The following is a 22,369-nucleotide window of genomic DNA, read 5'->3' as shown; positions in this document are numbered from 1 at the left end:
GTACAGTAAACTTGAGTCATTCTGCGTAGGGTTGAGGGATTTTGCATTTAATACCTTGTCCTTCCTTTAGTACCAGCTTAGAAAACATTAATCTTCCGATGTAATCTTGCTAGATCATGCTGCCTTTATTGAGTTTTAAACAGATACAGTTTCCATGGGAGTGGCTTGTAATGTTTAATCAACCAGACTATGCCTTTGTCCTAACTTAATTTCCACTAATATCCTAATGTGGTTACTCAAATTGGTCTGATATACCAAATGAACTGCATGGATTTAGTTCTTCTTCCCAAAGCATGTGGTCTTTGAAGTTTTCTGTTTTATCCCATGAAGAGTTTTAACTCCTTTGTTTGTTTGTTTGTTTGTTTTAATAGGATCGAAAACTTCTTGCTACAGCTCAGCAGATGCTCCAGGACAGCAAGACAAAAATAGAAGTTATAAGGATGCAGATTCTTCAGGCAGTCCAGACCAATGAATTGGCTTTTGATAATGGTGATGGAATAGAAAGAAAATATGAATCATTAATATCAGAATGTCATGTAGATGTGTACCCATATGCACACAGAGTTATGACAAATTTCTAGTAGGAATTTTAGGCAAAAAATGAAAATAATTGGAGAGTAGGCATACCGTTGTGTGCTAGGATGCCAAATACATCTGGCTTGAAGCAAAATACTTCAGGCTCATTGAAGAGAAATACAGTCTCTGTTCTTCATCCTTTTTATATATTATGCTGTCCTTTTTTGTTTTGTGGTCTTCATTCTCTCTTCATACGTGCTTTCTTTTGTCTTGACAATAATTAGTAATTTTCTTTAAAGCATGTAATCTTAAAAAAGTCTGGCACAGGTGCAAAGCCTTCTTGTCATATTTAAATAGCTTGACATTATTACTAATGGGAGAAGACATAAAACCGAATTTTTGTTGTCATTGTGGCTATTTAGGCTAGATTGAGTAATAAATTATTTTTAAAACAAAACAAAACAAAAAAATCTGTGTTTTTAAAACTACCTGGCTTGAAATACTCATGCTGCATTTCAGAAGTAGTTTTAAATTTGCATTTCTCCAGAAATCTCTACATAAATTTAAAAAAAAAAAAAAGAAAAGACTCCTGAGCTATAATTGCATGAGTGTAGTACAGATCTGTGGGCATACTGGTACATCTCTATGTCTTGAACTTTATTCATATGCATTTCTGAGTATTGAAGTTGTATGATGATAGTTGTAATCAGGGTCTGGATATATCCCAGGTAATGAAAAACTTGTGTCTGTGTTGTGTTTGGTTTTGTGGTATGTGGTATGTTTGGGTTTGTTTATTGTTTTTACATGACACTTGTGGTACTTCCAAGTTTTTCTAACACCTCATCTTAGCACATGGATTATCTATGTCTTTTGTTCAAAAGAAAAAGAAAGGTATTCAAGATAGAAAGGAATTTCAAATGCCTTTTCATGTTCCTGCTAATGTTAGGAGCTTTAAACAGAAACTAATATACCCAGGAAACTTTCTAACTCTGTTTGGGGTATCTAAATGCTACAGCATTTAGAAGTGGGTATTAGAATGTTCACCCAAACTCTCTGGGTAAGGCAACGTGTGGGACCTCTTACATTCTCTGTGCTGGCAGTGGTCAGATTCCCTGGGATTTCATGTGAAGTGGGAGAATTATCAGAAACTGACCAGGAATCTACTTAGCTACAGAGAAGTTGGAAAGATAAATCCTTAAGAGCATGGCTCTGACATCTGGCAATATCAAAACCATCTTGCCATCAGAATGATATTTTGGAGATTTGGATTTTGTTCCTTAACTCCCCTGAAAGCGTATTCTTTTTCTCACATTTCCTAGTAATTACAGCTCTTCAAGGAGTAAGACATCTTTATTGGATTTAGGCCCTGATCAATTATTTCTTCTTCAAATGCAGATGCTTAAAATTTCACTGTTGCTTTTATGGCATCCTTCAAGTTTTTCTTTAGTCTACCAAATCTGCCTCTCTCACACTTTTCTTTTTTGTCTTGTCTTTTTTTCCTGCTTTTTTCTTTCTTTTTCACCCCTCCCCTCTGTTTACATGGGGGAGGGGTTAATAGTATAGAAATTAAACATGACTGTGGTCTTCAATTAAAATTGTTTGTTTATATCTCTTTGCAGAAAAACCTGTGATAAGCCCTCTTGAACTCCGAATGGAAGAATTACGGCATCATTTTAGGATAGAGTATGCTGTAGCAGAAGGTGCAAAAAATGTGATGAAATTACTTGGATCTGGGAAAGTTACTGACAGAAAGGCACTTTCAGAAGTAATTCACATCATTACAATTTCTGAGACTTTACTGTAAATGCTCTTTTGAGAAAAAAAATTGATTTTAAAAAAAAATATTTAATTATTTACTTTATTTTAAAAAGGCACAAGCAAGATTTAATGAATCAAGCCAGAAGCTGGACCTCTTGAAGTATTCACTGGAACAGAGATTGAATGAACTTCCTAAAAATCATCCCAAAAGCAGTATTATTATAGAGGAGCTCTCACTGGTCTCTTCACCCACATTAAGTCCTCGTCAAAGTGTAATATCTACTCAGAACCAGTATAGTACACTGTCCAAACCAGCAGCTTTAACAGGTATGATTTATGGAGTTCTAATTTTTACTAAATGTTTTAAAACCAGTCTTTAATGCCAACTTTATTTCTTTCTGGATATATTTCATTGTTGTTCTTTTCCTAGACAAAGGCATTTAGAATTTCCAAGTGTCCATGCACCAAAACATGCAGATAAGTTTCTTTGATTTATTTGTCATTTTAATTATCCCATGGGAAGAGGTTCTGGCTTTAAGTTCAGTCACTATGGAACAGTATTACTAGCATGTACCCCATGCCTCTCATCTGTAGATTATCAAGCACTTTTAAAGATGGGTAAGTATCACTGTCTCCATTTTACAGATGGGGAAACTGGGGTTAAGTGACTTACCTTGATCATACAAGAGTAAGTAACAGAGCTGGAGACAGGCACCTAGCTTTTTCCCCTGCTACAAAATTATGTTTTATATTTCTATACCAAAGAGGAAGATCCTAACAAATGCATAGATCTAATGAAGCCTCTGTTTATCACTGTGAATTGTTTTCCCTGCAATTAAACTTTTTTTTTTTTTTTTTTTTTTGGAGACTTAGCTTACTGTGAGAAAACAGCACATTTATATTTACCTATAAGACTTAGGAACTTATCATGGTTGGGATTCACCTGAAATTCTTATCCTTTAGCAGCAGTAAATGGTTTCCAGAGATGAGCCATGCTTTAACAAAGCTCTTAAACTTTTGCCTCCCCATGTTCTTAAAGAAAAGCAAATACTGTTGACTACTTAGGGGTATGTTGCTTTATGAAATTTATTCAATAAGTGGTCATACAAAAATTACTGGTAAAGATAGGTTTGTTTGTTTTGTCACTTCTTAAAACTTCTCACATTTAACTGTGAAACCAACTGTTAGCAAAGTTGATTATAAAAACAATCTGTAATTCAGATGTTACTGTAGTTATACATGTGTAACTGAAACCAGAATGTAGTTTTGAAGAACTGGGGTTATATTTAAAACAAAAAGAGGAAGTCTTCTGCTGAGTTGCAATAATAAAATGCAGCAAGTCTACATCTTCCATTTTGGTTTAGTAAGACAAGTAGTGAAGGGTAAAGTGCATCAAGACCTCAGCTGAGAGAGAGCCTTTGTGAACTTGCAGGGTGGAAAGGGGAGCTTTATTTCATCATATGGAACCTCAGATGATGACTGAGAGTGGACAAGGAAGTATCATACTTTGGCTTTAGAACAGTTTTTTCATTATTATTATTTTTTCCTTGTATTTCATAATTATGTGTGAGATACCTTATAGTAACAAATAATTTATCTTTAAATATGATTTGCTTACACATATGAACAGTTTCTTATAGGAATTACCAAAACAGAGCTACATGCTTGTGAGGTTCTTAATAGTTTCACTTTCATATTAGATACACAAATAGCTTCTGTATTGAACTGGATTTAAATGAATAGTGTCTTTGTGTTTTTCCTCTAACACTGTGAAAAATAAATCAGTGCTACTGCCATACTTTTTAAAGTGCATCAACAGAACTTTCTGATATGCATCCAGTCCTTACAGAAAATAATAGCTTTTCTTATTATTAATTTTCTTTTATTTACTAATTTTTTTAATTTATTTTTTTCCTAAAGAGATATTTGGGAATGAAGTATTCTTTTACCTTTTAACCTTTTTTGGGATCCAGTAGCATCCTTTGTCTTCATAGCCTAATGCTGAATCTGTCACTTCTGGCGGCTAGTTCCCTACAGGATGGGATTACTTCTCAGACTGGTGTCTCGATGTCTGTTCTGTGGACTGTAATGTTGTCAGACCATTTTTAGGTCAAATTGGACTTAAGTTTCTGTTACAAAAGTACTTTTTAAGTTTCACAGTTAAGTATGTTTGCGGTCAAAAGAACACAAGATTCAGGAGATGCATTTCTAGCTGGCAGTATGATTGTGAACTGGCAATTTTTGCTGCTTCTAATAGTTAATTTTGTTAGAGGCAGGGGTGTCACAATTTCATAGATGCTGTCCTGAACAAGATGAGGTAAACCTGCTGCTTTTGTAACCATCTGTGGTACTCAGATGTTTCTGTGCTGCTGGAGGAATTTTTCTTCAAATAAGACAGCAGCCTCTATACCTAATGAGGTGCAATGTGTAGAAGATTTTGAAGAGTAGCTTCTTGGCTCAGCTTTTATAAATCCAAATTCAGTCAAGTTGGAATAACTCAATGATTTAAATTATGTACTAACTCAAACTGGACTTCAGCGTGCAGCAGGTAAATGTGATTTCTGAATGTATCTTAAGCAAATTGGTAGTCTCAGTAGTCAATTTTAACTACCAAAGCAATCTATCCAATATTAACTTGTTATATAAAACTCATGAAAAATTGTTACTGTCCAGTTGTTTTTCAGTGAAGAAAACAAAAGATCCTTCTGAGACACAGAACAAAAATTTATTTTGTGTTATTTTGGTGAACTGCTGTATCCTACATATTTGCTTTTTTAGTGCTCATTTTCAGTATATTTGTCTCTCTGATTTTTGAGTTGTCTCTGGATTTCACCTGGTATTTGTTATACCCTGTGATGGTCAGAGTATGACCTATTGCCATAAATGAGTCATTAGGCATTCACTTTTTTTGCTTAGGAACATAATTGTTTTTCTTGTTCTAGGTACCCTGGAAGTTAGGTTAATGGGCTGCCAAGATATTTTGGAAAATGTCCCTGGGCGATCAAAAGCCACATCGATTACGCTGCCTGGTTGGAGCCCAAATGAAGCCAGATCATCTTTCATTAACAGAACCAGTAAAAGTAAAAGTGGGACTAACAGAAACCTTCTGAAAACTGATGACTTGTCCAGTTCAGTACACTTCTCTTATTTTTATGCATATCTTTTATTTACATTTTAATGTGCATGCCATGTTCTGTAACTTAAAATGCTACATTGATTCTAAGCTTTAAAGGTTTCTTCATCTGTCAGGGTGTTTAAAAAAACAAACAACAAAACCACAACCCCACTATTATGCCCATAAGTACCAATTCAATATGAGATTCTATTTTTAAGGGAAACTTAACAGTAATTTTTTGTTTGTTTGTTTTGCAAAGTACTCTGAAAGATTTATGCTGAATTTTTGTCCTTTACTTACAGATGAAGTTTGTGCTGTACTGAAGTTGGATAACACTGTGGTTGGTCAAACTAGCTGGAAACCGATTTCCAATCAGTCCTGGGATCAGAAATTTACACTGGAACTAGACAGGGTAAAAATGCATCTTCCTTCACTGTCAGCTATAATAAATTCTTTCAATTTTTTTTTTCTTTTCTTTTGACTATGTTCAAATTTCCCACGTGCAAGTATTACATCCCTAACAGAATGAGTTCCCTGGGGTTAAACTGTTATGCTGGGCTGGCATTCTAGAGAAATTACCTTTTCTGGCCTACAAATAAACGTAATGTTTTTATGAAGATCTAACACTTAGCACTGAGCTTGTGATAAATGGTGCTTAACTTTTTATCAGGATCATCAACTTCTCAATATTTATCAATAAATTCTAATATCAGATAGATTTTAAATATTTTGTTAAAGCTGTGCCATAGAATTTTTACAGTGCTTCTGTAGGATTTTTCTTGTGTTAAACCACTACGGTCTTCAGGAATAATATAGACATTCACTCATTGTTCTTTCCCAGAACTTTAAATGCTACTTGGAGGACACAAGTATCTGAAATGATAATTGATGTTTCTTTCTCACACCTTTTGAAGAAAATTTCTATTACATAGATTTAGTCAAGCAGTTCTTTTTTAGATACACAATAGTCATAGTACTTAAATGTACAGGGATTTTTTTTCTCCATCAGTATTTAGAATAGACTGAAGATTAAACTGTATTTTAGGAACCTAAATATCATCTCACAGTATATATTTAAAACAAATGGAGGTAGAGGGGAGAAGCCACCTTCCTGGTTTTGCCTCTTATCCCATCTCTCCAAGCTGCAAACCAGATGCCTTCTATCCAGGAAGGAAGCAGCTCTAAACCTGCAGGTTAAATTCAAGAGCTGGTTAGCAACGGGGCAGAACAAAACTATCAGCTGTGGAGTCCAGAAGCCTTATTATTCTCAGATTAAGACTAGGACTAGTCAAAGTTTAGTAGCTGCTCCTACCAGCCTAGTATATGTCCAGTTCACTGTTTTTTTACTCAATATTAGGTGGCTTTTTGGTGCCAGAAAAGGACCCTGCTTCTGCTGGGCATGACCACGCATCCTTCCATGTTTGAAATGTGCGTTCCAAACCCCATCATGTTTTTATCTGTTGCTTCTTAACTTTTGTTTCTTTTAAAGCCTACAGCTATCATATAAAGACAGTAAATAAACACATCATGATGAATCATGAGGCTACACTACCTGCACTTCGTGTACAGTGCTGCCTTGTGTTATACTGCAGGACTCATGTTTCTGTGACTAGCATATAATGCACCCTAAGAATACATAAGTCTCACCAGCAATATATAGCAGTACTTCTTGTTAGTTTAAAATTTTTTACTCCTCTTCATGATGTTGTTACAAAAATAATATATACTCCTAGACATGCTGTAGGAAGTTTTGCATCATGGTCCAAAGTACTAAAATGTCTCTGCAGCAATGAAATGCAACTTAAACTTGTAAATAACATGGAAAACTAGTAAAGCTGAGGTTACAACTCGGGTAAACACAGGTAAAAAGTTATTGTCGGAGGATGAGCTAAAATATCTGAATCTAGAACTGTTGTTAGTTAGTTAGAACTCAAAGTCTGGTGACTGTGATTCTCTACTTCTACTCCTGGGGAGATTTTATGCTCACACTTTTATTTGGACACTGGAGATCACATGTGAACTGAAGTGAAATGCTACGGGCAGCCTGGTGAAAGCTTGCTCAGGCTGGGTATTTAGCCCAGGCAGTCCTTCAAAGTGACATCTCTGCATCTTGATGTGCTAGGCCTTGCAGAGGTGACTCTTGCAAAACAGTTACTAATAAGCAATTTCCTGTGTTTCTGCTTCCTGTCATAGTCACGTGAATTAGAAATCTCAGTTTATTGGCGTGACTGGAGATCTCTGTGTGCAGTAAAGTTTCTGAGGTTGGAAGATTTCCTGGATAACCAACGGCATGGCATGTGTCTCTATCTTGAACCCCAGGGCACTCTGTTTGCAGAGGTAAGAAGGTTTATTTGAAACACTTGAGCAAGTATTCTATTGTAGAATAGTTTAAGAAATTTTTCTTTTTTTAAGAATGTATTTTGTTCTGAGAGCTGAATTGTAACACAGATTATTTGAATTGCAGGTTACGTTTTTTAATCCAGTTATTGAAAGAAGACCGAAACTCCAGAGGCAGAAGAAAATTTTTTCAAAACAGCAAGGTGATTGTTTAATATAAACCTTAAAAATTGTTACAGATCTGTGCAATTTTTTATACAGAGGCTTAATAATTGTGTGCATAAAACTGTTGATAATGAAAGATTTGGCACTTCATTTATAAATGTTTTCTTTTAGAATTTCTTACTATGCATTCTCATTTAATAGTGAATAATTATAAATTCCTGAGGAATATTACAAATTCAGTTTGTTCTTCCTAAACTATAAACTGATTAATATGATTTTGAAAAAATAATTATAGCTTTTGGTAATAAGTAAGGAAATTACTTACACGCTCTATTTTCTTTTTTTTCACAATGTCCACAGGCAAAACATTTCTCAGAGCTCCTCAAATGAATATTAATATTGCTACTTGGGGAAGGCTGGTAAGAAGAGCTATTCCTACAGTAAATCACTCTGGCACCTTCAGCCCTCAAGCACCAGTGCCTGCTACTGGGCCAGTGGTTGATGCAAACATTCCTGAACTAACACTGTCAACCAGGTAGGTGATACCTGGAATTTTTAAGTACTTTCAAGAGCAAGAGTAACAGTGAGATGCTTATACCCTAACAGATGTATTGCTGAGTAAACAGATTTGACATATAAGACTGCAGACCTTTCAGTGTTTTAATATGGACTTTTATTTTAGAGACAGATCTACACAGAAAAGATTTGTTTTAGGAGACATCTGTGTACATACAGTTTTAAGTTGGGCTTCATACTGTTAAAAAAGTCTCTACTATACACTGAGGAGTTGCTTGTTTTCTTGCTAGTGACCCTCCTGTAGCCAAATTGGACTTTGAACTTGAGCCTGAGCCTCCACCTGCTCCACCACGTGCATCTTCCCTTGGGGAAATATGTGAATCTTCCTCTGAGATAAAGGCTCCTGATGTGCCATCTCAGGCAAGTACCTTTAAGAATTTTTAGCTATATATGCAGTTTAGCAAAGTTGTAGTAATGGCATCTTTGTGATGGATTTCTTCCCTTAGATTTCAGCATTAACTCCCTTGATCTTCACATCCTGTCTTAGTGGCATGCTCCAGTTACTCATGGTGGCAAACTGTTGCAGTGTTTGGTGTGTTCAACTCTCCGTGTCATTGGTTCCACCACACAAAAAACCAAAAAGCTCAAAATCATTAGAGCATTCAGGCAAAAATGGGCTTACTAACAAGGAGCAGAAAGACTGGAGCAATAGGCTTCATCAGTCCAATTAAATGCTTGCTTGCCTATATCATCTTTAAGTATATAATTTTAGCTTAGATAATTCTTGTTTTAAGATTTCACATGCTTCTGGTTAAGATTTCTGCAGTCATTTGCCTTCATAATTAGTCTTAAATTTTCAGACTTCTTTTTCTTCACAGGATGAAGTAACAAATTTTGATTTTGAAAATGGAAGAAATAGTATTGTACCAAAACTCCAGCCTGAAATAATCTGTGAGCCTGATGTTCCCCATTCAGACATAAAATACACCAACACCCGAGAGCCTGAAGACAGAAGGTATAAATGCAGTGGTTTTGCTGTTGATCTGAATAATATCTCTTTAAGTTAACAAACCAGACGTTTTTTGACTATTTTTTTATATGCATAGATCACAACAAAGATTTCAGTTCAATCTGAAGGATTTCAGATGTTGTGCTGTACTGGGAAGAGGACATTTTGGAAAGGTAAATGTCAAAAGGTATTCACATGTCAAAACTACATAACAGCTTTCTAGGTGTAGCTCCTAAATTAATCACTTATCTTCTGTTTTAGGTGCTGTTGGCAGAGTACAAAAACACAAACGAGATGTTTGCTATTAAAGCCTTAAAGAAAGGTGATATTGTTGCTCGTGATGAAGTAGACAGGTCAGTTTGTAAAATATAATACATGGATTCTATAAATTATTTCTGTTTATCTGCATGCAATACAACTCTTAAGTTCTACTATATGATAGTAAAGTTCAGTGAAAGAACAAAACAAGTTATCTCCCTGCTCAGTTGGCTTCTGCAGGTGTGTGGTCTTTCTTCTGTGGCAAGGAGGGAGCAGTATAGCCTGGGAATATTGGTTCCTTTAGTGCTCCTCATACCATGCTTGTAGTACAGCTCTGACTTAAAGTTGATCCTGTTTTTTATCTAGGTTCTCTTGCAATTATTTATCCTAATTAGTTGTTCTATAGATTTCCATTGCATTTCAGGAGGGCAGTGACTTTTAATTTTATTTACTGGCAGAAACACCTAAAATAGTATTTTGCAACCTGTAACACATTGTCATATTTATCCATACTTTCCCTTAAGTCCTGTGTATACTCCCCAGTTATGGGGTTTTAATCTTTTTGCCCCAAAACTCAGATATTTTCTTTGCTTGGAAGTAAAGTGGCAATTACAGAACTGTGTAGTTCTAGTGCAGGAGGTTGCTGTTACCATTGTTTAATTGTGTCTATATCAGTTTGACTTGCAGGAATAAAAGTAGCTGTTAAGGACAAGCCACAGAATAACCATTTGGTTTAGAGAGAAATAATCTGGAATGTCTATAGTATTGTCATTCTTTTCCCACTGTATGTATTGTATATAATTAAAATTCAAAATTGACTGAAGTTAATGTCACATGATAACAACTACATATGGGAATGCAAATCTGAGTATTGGCAGGGTACAATTTTCATGGCTTGCTAGGCTTCTTTTTTCATCTGTGAAAGCTAAATCCTAAAAAGGATTTTGCAAATCCTGACATCAGCTTCATGTGTGTGCAAATATTAAAAGCTCTCTCTTGGAACAAAATATGTCCTTATCCTGAGGAATAGAGAAAAAGCATCAGATATAGCTTACCAATAGTTTGAGAGTTGAAACATTATGGCTCAGAATTCATCTTTAAATTTTTACTGATTTGTTTGCAGCTTGATGTGCGAAAAGCGAATATTTGAAACTGTGAATAGTGTAAGACATCCCTTCTTGGTGAACCTTTTTGCTTGTTTCCAAACCAAAGATCATGTTTGCTTTGTAATGGAATATGCTGCTGGTGGGGATCTGATGATGCACATTCATACTGATGTCTTCTCTGAACCAAGAGCAGTGTGAGTATTCAGCCCTTTCTGTGGCATCAAGTGAAGGGTATTTTGTTCAGTGGATAAGAACCAAGAGCTTTATCACCACATGCCTCTACATTATGCCATTTCACTAAATGCTCTTTAAGTTTTTTTAAGGGTCAGAGATCATAACTGGTTTTGTTAGAAAATGACACATGCAGATTCAGTGCCTGAATCCACACTGAATTTAAAAATTATATACACATTTAATGTTTATAATACTTTTCTTTTCTTTTTTTTTTTAATAACGTAAAAGAGCTAAATGGAAAGTTTAAATTGCAGACAGGACTACAAAAGGAATGATTGAGCAAAATTAGAAGTCTTTCAATGCCATGGCAGTGGAAAAATATAAAAATTTAACTTGGGCTGAGCAAACATACTATAGCTTGAAAGCTGCAAGTTTAAGCATTTTTGTTCAATCTGGCTTAAAAACTCTGACTTGTACAAAACTCATGTACAGAAAGAAAAACTGATAATCTTTCAAAACATGGTTAAGAAAACAGATTTATAATAACGGGCTTCAAATTATGAAAAGCAAGGATAAAATCCATTGAAATTTTAACTTTTTCAACAGATTCTATGCTGGCATGTGTGGTTCTTGGACTTCAAGTATTTACATGAACACAAAATAGTATATAGGTAAGTAGTCAGTGACCCATTTCCAACACTGAATTTCAGCTTGTTCTGAATAGTACTGAAGAAACATCAGTGATGCAATATTGTTCTCAAATGTTCATTTAGAGATTTGAAGTTGGATAACTTATTGCTGGACACAGAAGGCTTTGTGAAAATTGCTGACTTTGGTCTTTGCAAAGAAGGTAATGGCCCTTAAATTTTCTTTCTATAAGAATTCCAAGTCTGTCATACTCATGGCTGCTTCTTGAGACTTGGACTGCCAAATCTGTGTAGTGTGTTCTTACCTTGTATTGCTTGAAGGAAAAAATACATCTCTGTACAAATGTGGATATAGGAGGGAGTTCTGTATTAGGGAAATGTAGCCTTGGTTTTTAGTAATTTTTTTTCAGCTCTGAACATCTCCTACTTGATTCTAGCTCCATCATGTCTCTGCTTATTAATAAGGCATACTGCTGCATTTTACAAGTTTCCAGAAATAGCATTGGTTTTTTCCTCATTCTCAACACATCAATATTGTACAACAAAATCAAGTACCATTATACCTCACACTTTATCAATTCATTATCTATTTTTTTTAACTTTGAAATAGTTGCAACTCTTAAGTATGTGGAAATTACATACAAATTATATTATAGATAAAATAAAGGTATTTATCCCAAAAGCCAAGATGCTAGAAAGTTACTTTCAAGCATCCTGCTTGCAGCTGCCTTTCAAGTAGGACGTTAAATAGAGGTAGCAACTGAAAATGCAGTCTTTCTCAAGCCCCATTGTGTGAGAATATCTGGAGAGGTCTGTATCCTCCTGACCTCCATATCTTTTCCTGTGAGATAGCCTAAGAGGGAACTCAGTAAATTCAGTAGTTGTTCAAACCACTGTCTGCAAGTGCTGTGACTGTAGCTACAAGGTCCATAAATGACAAAAGGAGATGTGGATAAGGAAAGCTTTTTGATTTACTGACTACTACAATAAGCTTTCTGCAGCACCTCCACCCATAGTGCCAGAACAGTCCTTGTGGTGCTCATGTCCCAAGCTGTGCCTTGCACTCTTGCTAGTACACAGGGCTTATTTGGAGCAAAATTGTTTCACTGCACTCCATGTTTTACTTTATATTGTTTTGCCACTACTGAGATATCTGTAGTAGGCATGTTTGACTGAACTAGCATACCACACTTCTACTATTCAGTATAAACATAGTGTAGGACTGTCACCCAGTTTTCTTTGCTTGGAAAACAAAGTTGTAACTGGAAGCTTAATTTGGCTTAGTGCATTTAGTTAAGGGTATAAACACACTGAAGCACACATGGAACAAGGCATGGGAGAGAACAAGGCAATATTTTACCTTATTGGCCTGGAGCCTTTGGGATCAGGCCCGAAAGTACAGTATTGGCTGAGGTCGCTCTAGAGAGAGGCTCCACCTGCCAGAGGAAAGCGGAGGTCGTAGAGTGGCGGAATCACTGCTTGCTTCTCATGTAACTTTTCAGGAATGGGGATTTGGAGACAGAACAAGCACCTTCTTGTGGCAGCACCAGAATTTCTTGGCTCCAGAGGTGCTGACAGAAACTTCCTATACAAGAGCTGTAGACTGGTGGGTCTTGGTGTACTTATCTATGAGATGCTAGTGGGTGAGGTAAGTTCTAGTAAAATGTTAAAAGCGTTTTACAAAAATCAAGATGCCAGACATTTAATGTGCTCTGTCACAGTCGTATCAACACCTGTATATACAGTACGTGTAAGCATACCTTGTTTTACAGTGAGCCTTCTTAATGTGTTTCATCAAGAACTTATTAAATATTGAGCAGCTACTTACCTTATCCTAGTTGCTGTAATTAACACTGTAGAAGTTGATGAGTTATTTTATATATGATTAAGTTATATGAGCTTGAATTAGCAGCAATTGCAAGAATCATAGAATAATTTGGGTTGGAAGAGACCTCTAAGGTCATCTAGTCCAACGCCTGCTGCAGTAAGCAGGGACAGCCCTCAATGTAGATTCAGGTTGCTCAGAGCCTTGTCAAGCCTCACCTTGAGTATCTCCAGGGATAAAGCCTTGACCTGGTTTGGGCCAGGATAAGTGAATTTTCTTTTTTATTTTTTCCTTTTTTATTATCACTGTTTCCATTAAAGGCTGTGCAGTTTAGTTTCTCAACCTGTAAGTCTCTCTCTCCCATATTCTCTCTCCTTTCTTTATCGGGAGGGGGGATTAATAGGGAGCATCTGTCATTTAACTGCCTGCCCAGTGTTCACCATGAACGGCCTCAAACTACCTCCCTGGGCAACCTGCTCCATTTTCCACTAACCTCATGGTAAAGAACTTTTTTCTAACATGAAGTCTAAATCTGCTCTCTCTAATTTCAAGCCATTGACCCTCATCCTATCATCCAGGCCCTGGCCAAACAGTCCCTCTCCAGCTTCCTGTATACCCCTTCAGGTACTGGAAGGTCGCTATACTAGGTGTCCCCAGAGCCTCTTTTCTCCAGGCTGAACAACCCCATGTCCCTCAGTCTGTCTCCATAGAGAGGTTCCAGCCCCATGATCATTTTTGTGGCCCTCTTCTGGACCTGCTCCATCCAGCTCCATCTCCTTCCTGTGTTGAGGGCCTCAGAGCTCACGCAGTACATGCAGGACTCCAGGTGAGGTCTTACCAGAGCAAAGTGGCAGAATCCCCTCTCGATCTGGTGGCCACACTTCTTTTGATGCAGCCCAGGATGTGATTGATCTTATGGGCTGCAAGTGCTCGCTGTTGCTCATGTCCAGCTTTTCATCCACCAGCAGCCCCAAGTCCTTTTCTGCAGGGCTGCTTTCTAAAACTTCATCCCTCAGCCCAGTGCAGATTTTTCCATCCCAGGTGCAGGAACCTGCACTTGGTCTTGTTGAACCTCGTAAGGTTCTCTTCGGCCCACCTCTCTGGTTTGTCCTTCTGGATGATGACATCCTGTCCCTCTGGCATATCGACAGCACCACTCTGCTTGGTGTCATCTGCAAACTTGGTGATGGTGCATTTGGTCCCACTGTCTGTATCACTGATAAAAATACTAAACAGTACAAATCACAGTACAGACCTGAGGGACACCACTTGTCACTGATCTCCATCTGGACTTTGAGCCATTGACCACTACCATCTGGGTGTGACCATCCAGCCAATTCCTTATCCACTAAACAGTCCACTCATCAAATCCATATCTCTCCCACTTGACAAGTAGGAGGGACCTGTATGTTGAGGGGGACCATGTCAGTGGCCTTGTGTAAGTCCAGACAGATCACATCCATAAGTTGTCTCGTCCACTGCTGTAGTTATCCCATCACAGGAAGCCACTAAAATGAGTGAGTCCTAACTGTTCCGAGACTGAAGCTCTAGATTTTTGGTTTATTTTGTTCTTTTGTTGTTTGTTTTGTTTTGTTCTTTTGGCTTTGTACCATTATGCCTTACATTGAATTACAGTAATGGCACATTATTATCAGTGCCTCTAAGCAAGAGCACAGCAAAACTGCCTTCAGGCAACTCAGTTTCCAGCACACACCTCTTATCATCAAATTTGGGTATGTACATCTGCAGTAAAATTCTGCTTTCAAATATTTTTGGGGAGAAAATAAACTCCTGCAGTTTAAATGGAAGTGAACCTTAAGGCTTACAATTGGATAGTAGTGAAGAAATATGCCAGGTGTAATGCTGCTTGCCATTTGAATTACACATGCACTGAAATAGAATGCTCCAGTTCCATTTAAATGAGCTGTTATAAATAAATTACTATTGAAATGTTATTTAACACTGTGGATATTGCTTTACTTCAGGTCCATTTTGTTGTAGTATCTTCCAGGTGATGGCTTACATGCTAAAAAAGATTAAAAACTATAGATTTGCTCATTGTGTTGTCCTTTTTCAAAAAAGATGATAATTCAACTTGTTTTACTTTAGTTTGAGGAAAGAAAGGAGAAAAGCTGTAAGGGTGTTGCCTGCATCTGTCAGGCCATTTCAAAACAGTTGGGAGTCATGAGCTGTAACATGCTCAAGATATTACCAAGAACAATCAGTTTTTGACTATTTACTTGTGAATGGGTGGCTCCAAAGAAGAGCTGATACATACTTTTCCCATTCCCTGGGATATCTTGGTATGAAAGTTCAAAGAAGATCCCCATTTTATGTGTTTACACTCTAAAACCACATTTTTAAAGCAATAGTCCTTCAGTAAAACTTGAGGGCTAATACCACTGGTGCCTTTCTCTCTTCTGTATGGAACACTGCTCTGTTTCTGGAAAAAGGAAGACTTCATTTCAGGGGGTCTTAATTCCAGCAGAGTGTCAACTGAATATATGTTAGGTTTCAAATTGCAAATTGATTAAGGTATTTTGTAAAGCCTGTTTAATAGTATTGTTAAATTAAATTTTCTGGATAGTCCTCCCTTCCCTGGAGATGATGAAGAACGAGGTATTGTTGACAGTATTGTGAATGATGAAGTTAAGATACCCACGACTTCCTGTCTACAGAAGCCATCTCGAAATTGAGACGGGTAACGCACATCATATAGTGTTCACTTCATTACCCTACTATTTCCTGTTTGCCTCTTCAACAATTAAGGCAATTTAACTTACTTTAGGAAGGAAAGAAATACATTAAATAGCTAGGCTTGTTTTTTTTTTCTCTACAATTACATTTCAGGCTTGCTTCATTTTATGCTGTGCCATGCTGTCTATTGCCTTAAATGAAAACTAACATGCTGGTCCCACTTTATTCAGGAGCAAGTTTTTCTTTTTAATTACCAAAACACTACAGGCCTCTATTTTTAGTTTCTACCAGGAGAAGTTCAAGTTCTCATTTCTAGCAGAACACTGATGCAGTTGACCGTGTGGTAGATTAACATGGTCACATAATATTTTAATTCAGACTTGTAAATCTCTTTGGTTTCATTCCAACTGGGGCAGGGGCAGGGAGCACCCATACACATGGCAACCTGCAGTCCCAGTCGTGACAAAGAACAGCTGATTTTGTCCATGGTAATTATTAGTGCTAGTCCTCTAGTGTAGGTGTAATGCTTCTACTTATCAGAAAAAAGATACTTGAGAGCCTCTTAAAGCTGGAAGCTCATCACAGTTAATAGAAAGCATCTACTGGAGCAGCTTCTTCACTAAATATCTGACACTGAATATCAGTCCAGCACCCCAATTCAGCAACATGCTGCAGCATGTAAGTTAAAGCATGCCACAAGTAACTGTGATGGAAGTGTTTAATAATAGCATATAAATGTTGCTTTCTCCCAGGAAGAGAGTGTTCATCTATGAGCACAGAAGGCAAAATAGGTTTAAGTCAGGACCTGGGAAGAGCTTTTTACTGTGAAAATTATCCAAGTCATTATCCACAGGGGGACTGCTATATAGCACTTGAAACAAGGGTCTGCTCACAGCAGCAGGATTTCACAAGTAGGAGTATCTGACTTCTGGTGTTAACGAGAAACACCATTTATTTGGTGTGCAAAGCAGCACTCAGCCCTCTCATGGTGAATCAACTGCTGTGAAATAGCTGGGTGCAGAAGACAGCAAAGTTGTCTGTCTGCCAAGCCAAAGAGGATATTACTGGTTTATGTGAAGTCCATATCCTTCCAGACAAAGCTTGCTTTCCCTTCTTTTCCATGCCAAACACCAGCCCCAGAAATCACCTCAGCTCCCAAGGCTTGGTACCCTAGATGTGCAGTGAGACAGCTGAGATGCTCTCTGTGGGCGGAGCACGGCTGTCTCCAGCCACCTGCACCCAGAGCTTTCCCTTTCTCTGAGGACCAAGAACTTTCTGTAGGTCAAGCTGTATGAATTTCACTGTCCATCTAATCGTGGTGTTGCTACTTACCACACTAGCATTCATCCTCCCTGCTTCCTGCCCCTACAAGTTTTTTGTACTGAACTCCCTCATGTTTTGCCAGCTGCTACGAAGAAATCCAGAGCGGGCGTCTTGGAGCTGGAGAGAAAGATGCTGAGAGATGTGAAAAAGCATCACTTCTTCAGGGTGGAGTACAAACCAGTCTTGTTTCTAAGGAGGCTAAGAAGTAGAGGCAGGAACACTAAACATCAGATTGTTTATTTACAGCTAATAGATTGGAATGCTTTACTGGCCAAGAAAGTGAAGCCTCCTTTTGTACCCACCATTAGAGGACGAGAAAGATGTTTAGTAATTTTTGATGATGAATTTACCTCTGAAGCACCTATCCTCACTCCACCTCGGGAACCAAGGATACTTTCAGAAGAAGAGCAGGAAATGTTCAGAGATTTGATTACATTGCTGAGTTGGTGTTAACTTTTAGACACTGGTGAAACCCCAGCTGACTGGCTCACAAGAATGCCTCTCTCAGAAGAATACCCACCCTTCAATTGCTCTCTGTGCCACCTGTAGCTTCTGGGTTTTTCTTAAATCACATGAAGATCTTTTAAGTTACTGTTTAACCACTCTGATGAAGAGTGGCCTCTTTGTATATTGTTTTTTTATCTGAGCCACTGGAAAAGCACGTCTATGGAATTCTTAAGCTGAGTTGGTGAACCAGGCTGTTAAGCTTCCCACACATGGGCACACGTGGATCTGTAGTTTCTTCTCACTCCTCTGCTGCAGGGTAACATCCACTTTTAAGGTTTCAGCCTTAAGTGGAAACAGCACAGACTCCGAGCTAGGTAATCACTGCTCTCCACTCAGCCACATTGAAATAGAAGTTTGGGAACACCGACGACACGCGCACAGAAATGGTTCTAGCTGGAGAAGGCAAATTATTTCAGTTAATATTATCTTGTGCAGTCCAATAAAACTACCACGTTTCTATGTACACTTCAACTTGTGTTCTTCATATAATGGTATTGAGAACAGATATGCCTTGTTTTATAAATTTTCTATGGTATTTATTAGGTAAAACGTTAAATGCCTTGCCTTTGAGATAACAACAGTGTAAGTGCTTCCATTGCAAAGAAAAATTCAGAAAAATCTGGAAAGTTTACCAAAGGCCACTTGCCAAACAGTTCTGCCTTCAAGCTTTTTAAGCACGGCTTAAAAATCCTGGTTGATACGTAAGAATGTAACAGGTATGTTGCTCAGTTTAGCCACAAAGAGAAAAGCATCTGCATTTCCCAAGCCCATCCATGTCTATACCCAACTCATGCCTTTCCCCCTTGCCAAGCAGACAGGTGAGGTAACCAGTCTGTACCTAACCACCTACATTATCCTGTATCTGCTGTACAGTATCATATCAATTTTAGAAAACATTAAGGATTTTCAATGTAACATGCTGTGAACATGTATATTTGGGAAGCTGTAATGTATTCCACATGTTCAGGCAGTAATTTAAATTATACCACTTCATTAATTTTGGCAGTGGCCAAGTGAAAAACATAGAACTTAAGTGAAAAAAATATTTGCATACATATAGGCCACTGAACTCCAGAACTTAGATTGGCAGTTACTGAGGGTAAAGCAATATGTTGTAAAGAATGTATACATATTTTTATAAAAAGTGTTTATTTTAATAAACCCCTTAACACTAAAAGCTGTACCTCAAAAGCTGAAAACTAATTTAGACCAGACACTGTGCATACCTGTAAACCAAAACCTCTTTTGGGCATCCAATGTTCTATGGGCAAACTTCAATTAATGGAAAATAAATCTCCCAGGTGCTCTTCAGCTCCAGCACCATTCAGAGCTGACTGCATGTGAGTGATCTCACAGGTTCATCCTAGCCAGGAGTTTGCTGTTCGTGGGCAAAACCAGGAAGAAATCAGCACTCAAATGAATTCAGAGCTTGTAATTTTACTCATTCAAAGAAGAAATGTGAACCACTTGAATGTGCCACACTAAAGGTGGTTGTTTAAATCATGATGCTGGACAGACCTGCAGGGTCAGGCAGGGGAAACTCTTGAAGTAGGAAAAAAAAATGGTTCATAGGTCTAAATCAGGTATCCCACGGCCCCCAGGAGCAAGGCAAGTATCTCTACAATCATGTTTGGCAGAGTCAGTCAACTTGTCATCATTATTTCTTTCAAGATTCTTATCAGTAAGAACCAAATTATGTTCCTGTATCTGGCTGAAACCAACACTTTTGAGGTACAGTCAGCTGACCTTTTTTTTTGGTTCCCAAATATAAAATATAGCATCTCACAGGGTGCTTAACACTTATGAAAGTATCCTCAGAATACCTTTTTGTAACTACATCTTGTACAGAAATCTTTTTTTAATCTAAGTAAATCACTAAAAAAAAAAAGAAAAAAAAATTAGAGGGCAGGGTATGTTCACCCAGTTAAGCTGAAAGAAAGCACTAATTTTATCTCTGTAGTTTTTTAAATATTTTTAGGCAGATTAAGATTTTAAACCCTAGATTGTAAATATATTTTGCTATACTTTATCTGTATGTGGCTGCTCAAGCACTTTGTAAGGAAATTAGGATATTTTAGAATGGTACACTATGCATTAAAATGAAATGTGCCTTTAACAAATGTCATTCTAAGTGTTTTGCAGTCATTAATATCACAAATTAAAGTTTTAAATAGAGTAATTTGTAAATTGTGTCCCAAACATGATTTTGCTGTTTCTTGAGATAACTTGTCATGTTTTCTCCACAGGAAACCAGAAAAGAACTTACGATCAGGAAGGGACAAACAGAAACCCAGTCTCTTAGTGGTAGCTCAGTATACTCATATTAATTCTTTATTTTGCTTTAAAAAAAAAAAAAAACAACAAACCCACAAACAAACTTCTCCCTCTGAGCAGACCTTCTTTCAGGCTGAAGGCAAGAAGCCTCCTCTCCCTGGGGTGAGCAGTCCTTCAGAAAGGAGCAGAATGTGACCACATCTGCTGAAGTCTGTCCAGCCTGAGCCAGCATTCTCCCTTTGCAAGCTTCCTGTGTGAGCAGGGGACACTTTTCCCCCCAATTCTGGGTATTTCCTCATTAGAGTCTCCCCCACACCATCAAAGAGGAAGCAAAAATCTATACCCAACCCACAATGAGCTTGTTCTTAAAAGCATAGAATTAAGCTTTCTTTTAAGTGCATTCAGATAAGAAATCTTTACTCTTACGAACAAACCAGAATTTCTTAAGCCCACTGCTTAGTGACCCTTCAAGATTTAGCAATCATTACAGAAAGGTCTGGCTCCAAGTGCAGATGCAGGCAGCTTTAAGTATCCACTCTAATTTGCAACTGAATAAACAGAGGAAGCACCTGAAGATCCTGCCCCATCGCTTTGTTGTGTGTGGGGAATGCAATTGTCCAACATTCCTCTCACTGCTGAACCACCTCCCAGGCTGTGACATACTCAGGAGACCCAACACCTATAAACACCTGAACAACAGCCAGTCAGTCTTCTTGCACTTTAGACACAGATTGTCCTACAGCCTTTGCTACTACCTTGCTTCAGTAACACAAGAATGCAGTTAGCTGAAACAGGCTAAAGGTAGCCCAAAACTCAACAGAAGGAAGTCTTACCCATCAGTGCATGGCCCACAACTGCTGGGCAGTGACACTGCTCAGGAGGACAGAGGCAATCATGCTGAGCTGCAAAAACCTCCATTTCAGCTCCCCACATCTGTCCCTGCACCCCAAGAACTGCTGGTACCACACACACAGCTGACCCCCACTGCTCCAGCCAGGAATGACAAGAGCTCAATTCCAAATGAGAAGCCTCTTTAGTAGCTGCTTTGAAGCTAAGGAATTTGGCTTCCTTTAAAGTCGGAACTGCCTAAAAATTAATACAGAGTTATACCTTTTTTTCTTGAATGCTTCACATTAATTGTAGTCTACCGGGATGAGCAGCAACTGGTTTTCAGACTATATGTGGCCCCTTCAAACTTCCTAGTTTTGCCTCTTTGGGCTGCACAGTTACTGCCATCACTAACACCAAGGGAGGCGTAGGAACTGCCTGTGGAATTGCAGGAAGAGGCAGGGTCAGGCCAGGATACTGTGCCTCTGCAGACAATCAGTCTCTCCAAACTACCAAAAGGACCACCTTCAACACCTGTACCCAAATTTTTCATGACTGCAAACAACAGCTTCAGTGGTGTAACAGAACTGTGCAGCCTTTGTTTACAGAAAAAATGAGCTGCCACATTTCAATAGTCTCAACTGCCAGAAGAGGATTAAAACTAAACCAGCTAGAGAACAGTGAGGGCTATTGACAATTAGTGTTATTAGCACTGGACACCCAGCCTTCCCTCTGGATAGCTTAGGGCCAGATGTGTAGCAAGCTGACCCCTCAGCTGTTCCGTTTGGTAATCAAAATGAATTCACAACTGTGATACAAAATTAACTCAGGAACCAGATGGCTCCCAGTTAAGAGCATTTGTTGCTTTTCACACAAAGGGACACTGTCAGGAGGCCACTAGCTTTCAAAGCTCTTAGTTTGGGAAGGGCTGAATAACTTCTGGCCTACCCTGCTCAGCAGACAGATTCATCTTTTCAAACAAGCCAAGTGCTCACTTAGAATGCAGGAGTGTCAAAATCTTAACCGTGGGGGTGCCAGGGTAGACTGACAGGTTAGAACATTTAACAGAAGCTTTTACTACACACATTTTTTATCTTCCTTTGTACAGTACCAAGCACCACAAACACTTGTGAGGAATTCAACTGAAGAGTCTCTATGTTTGCATTTAGCTGCTGTGTCATTATGTCACATCCACAGCAGCAGAGACATCAGTGATAATCAAGGAGACGGTGCCAAGGATGTGACCAACCCTTTAACAACAAACCCTGGAATCTTGAGCAGCAGTTGTGCAATTATTCAACCTGCTTTTCAGCA

At 38.1% G+C, this 22,369-nt stretch overlaps 1 protein-coding gene across 1 annotated transcript in view; it reads left to right on the top strand.

The window, feature by feature from the left end:
• Positions 1–19,841, top strand: part of PKN2 (protein kinase N2) — a 55,825-nt gene extending 35,984 nt beyond the window's left edge. The window contains 24 exon segments of the mRNA XM_030455234.1: positions 372–489; positions 2,136–2,281; positions 2,388–2,601; positions 5,217–5,402; positions 5,692–5,801; positions 7,583–7,726; positions 7,854–7,929; positions 8,252–8,426; positions 8,698–8,827; positions 9,286–9,422; positions 9,514–9,589; positions 9,678–9,769; positions 10,798–10,994; positions 11,561–11,595; positions 11,597–11,625; positions 11,728–11,805; positions 13,106–13,209; positions 13,212–13,266; positions 16,014–16,089; positions 16,092–16,127; positions 17,529–17,552; positions 17,554–17,583; positions 17,585–17,611; positions 17,693–19,841. Of these exon segments, the coding sequence (XP_030311094.1) occupies positions 372–489; positions 2,136–2,281; positions 2,388–2,601; positions 5,217–5,402; positions 5,692–5,801; positions 7,583–7,726; positions 7,854–7,929; positions 8,252–8,426; positions 8,698–8,827; positions 9,286–9,422; positions 9,514–9,589; positions 9,678–9,769; positions 10,798–10,994; positions 11,561–11,595; positions 11,597–11,625; positions 11,728–11,805; positions 13,106–13,209; positions 13,212–13,266; positions 16,014–16,089; positions 16,092–16,127; positions 17,529–17,552; positions 17,554–17,583; positions 17,585–17,611; positions 17,693–17,899 (2,502 nt within the window). The 3' untranslated portion in view covers positions 17,900–19,841.
• Positions 19,842–22,369: the final 2,528 nt, after the last annotated feature.

Source organism: Calypte anna, chromosome 8 (assembly GCF_003957555.1).
Source record: "Calypte anna isolate BGI_N300 chromosome 8, bCalAnn1_v1.p, whole genome shotgun sequence".
Classification (NCBI taxonomy): domain Eukaryota; kingdom Metazoa; phylum Chordata; class Aves; order Apodiformes; family Trochilidae; genus Calypte; species Calypte anna.
The sequence above is the reverse complement of the archived record's forward strand: the minus strand, read 5'-3'. Positions and strand labels throughout refer to the sequence as shown.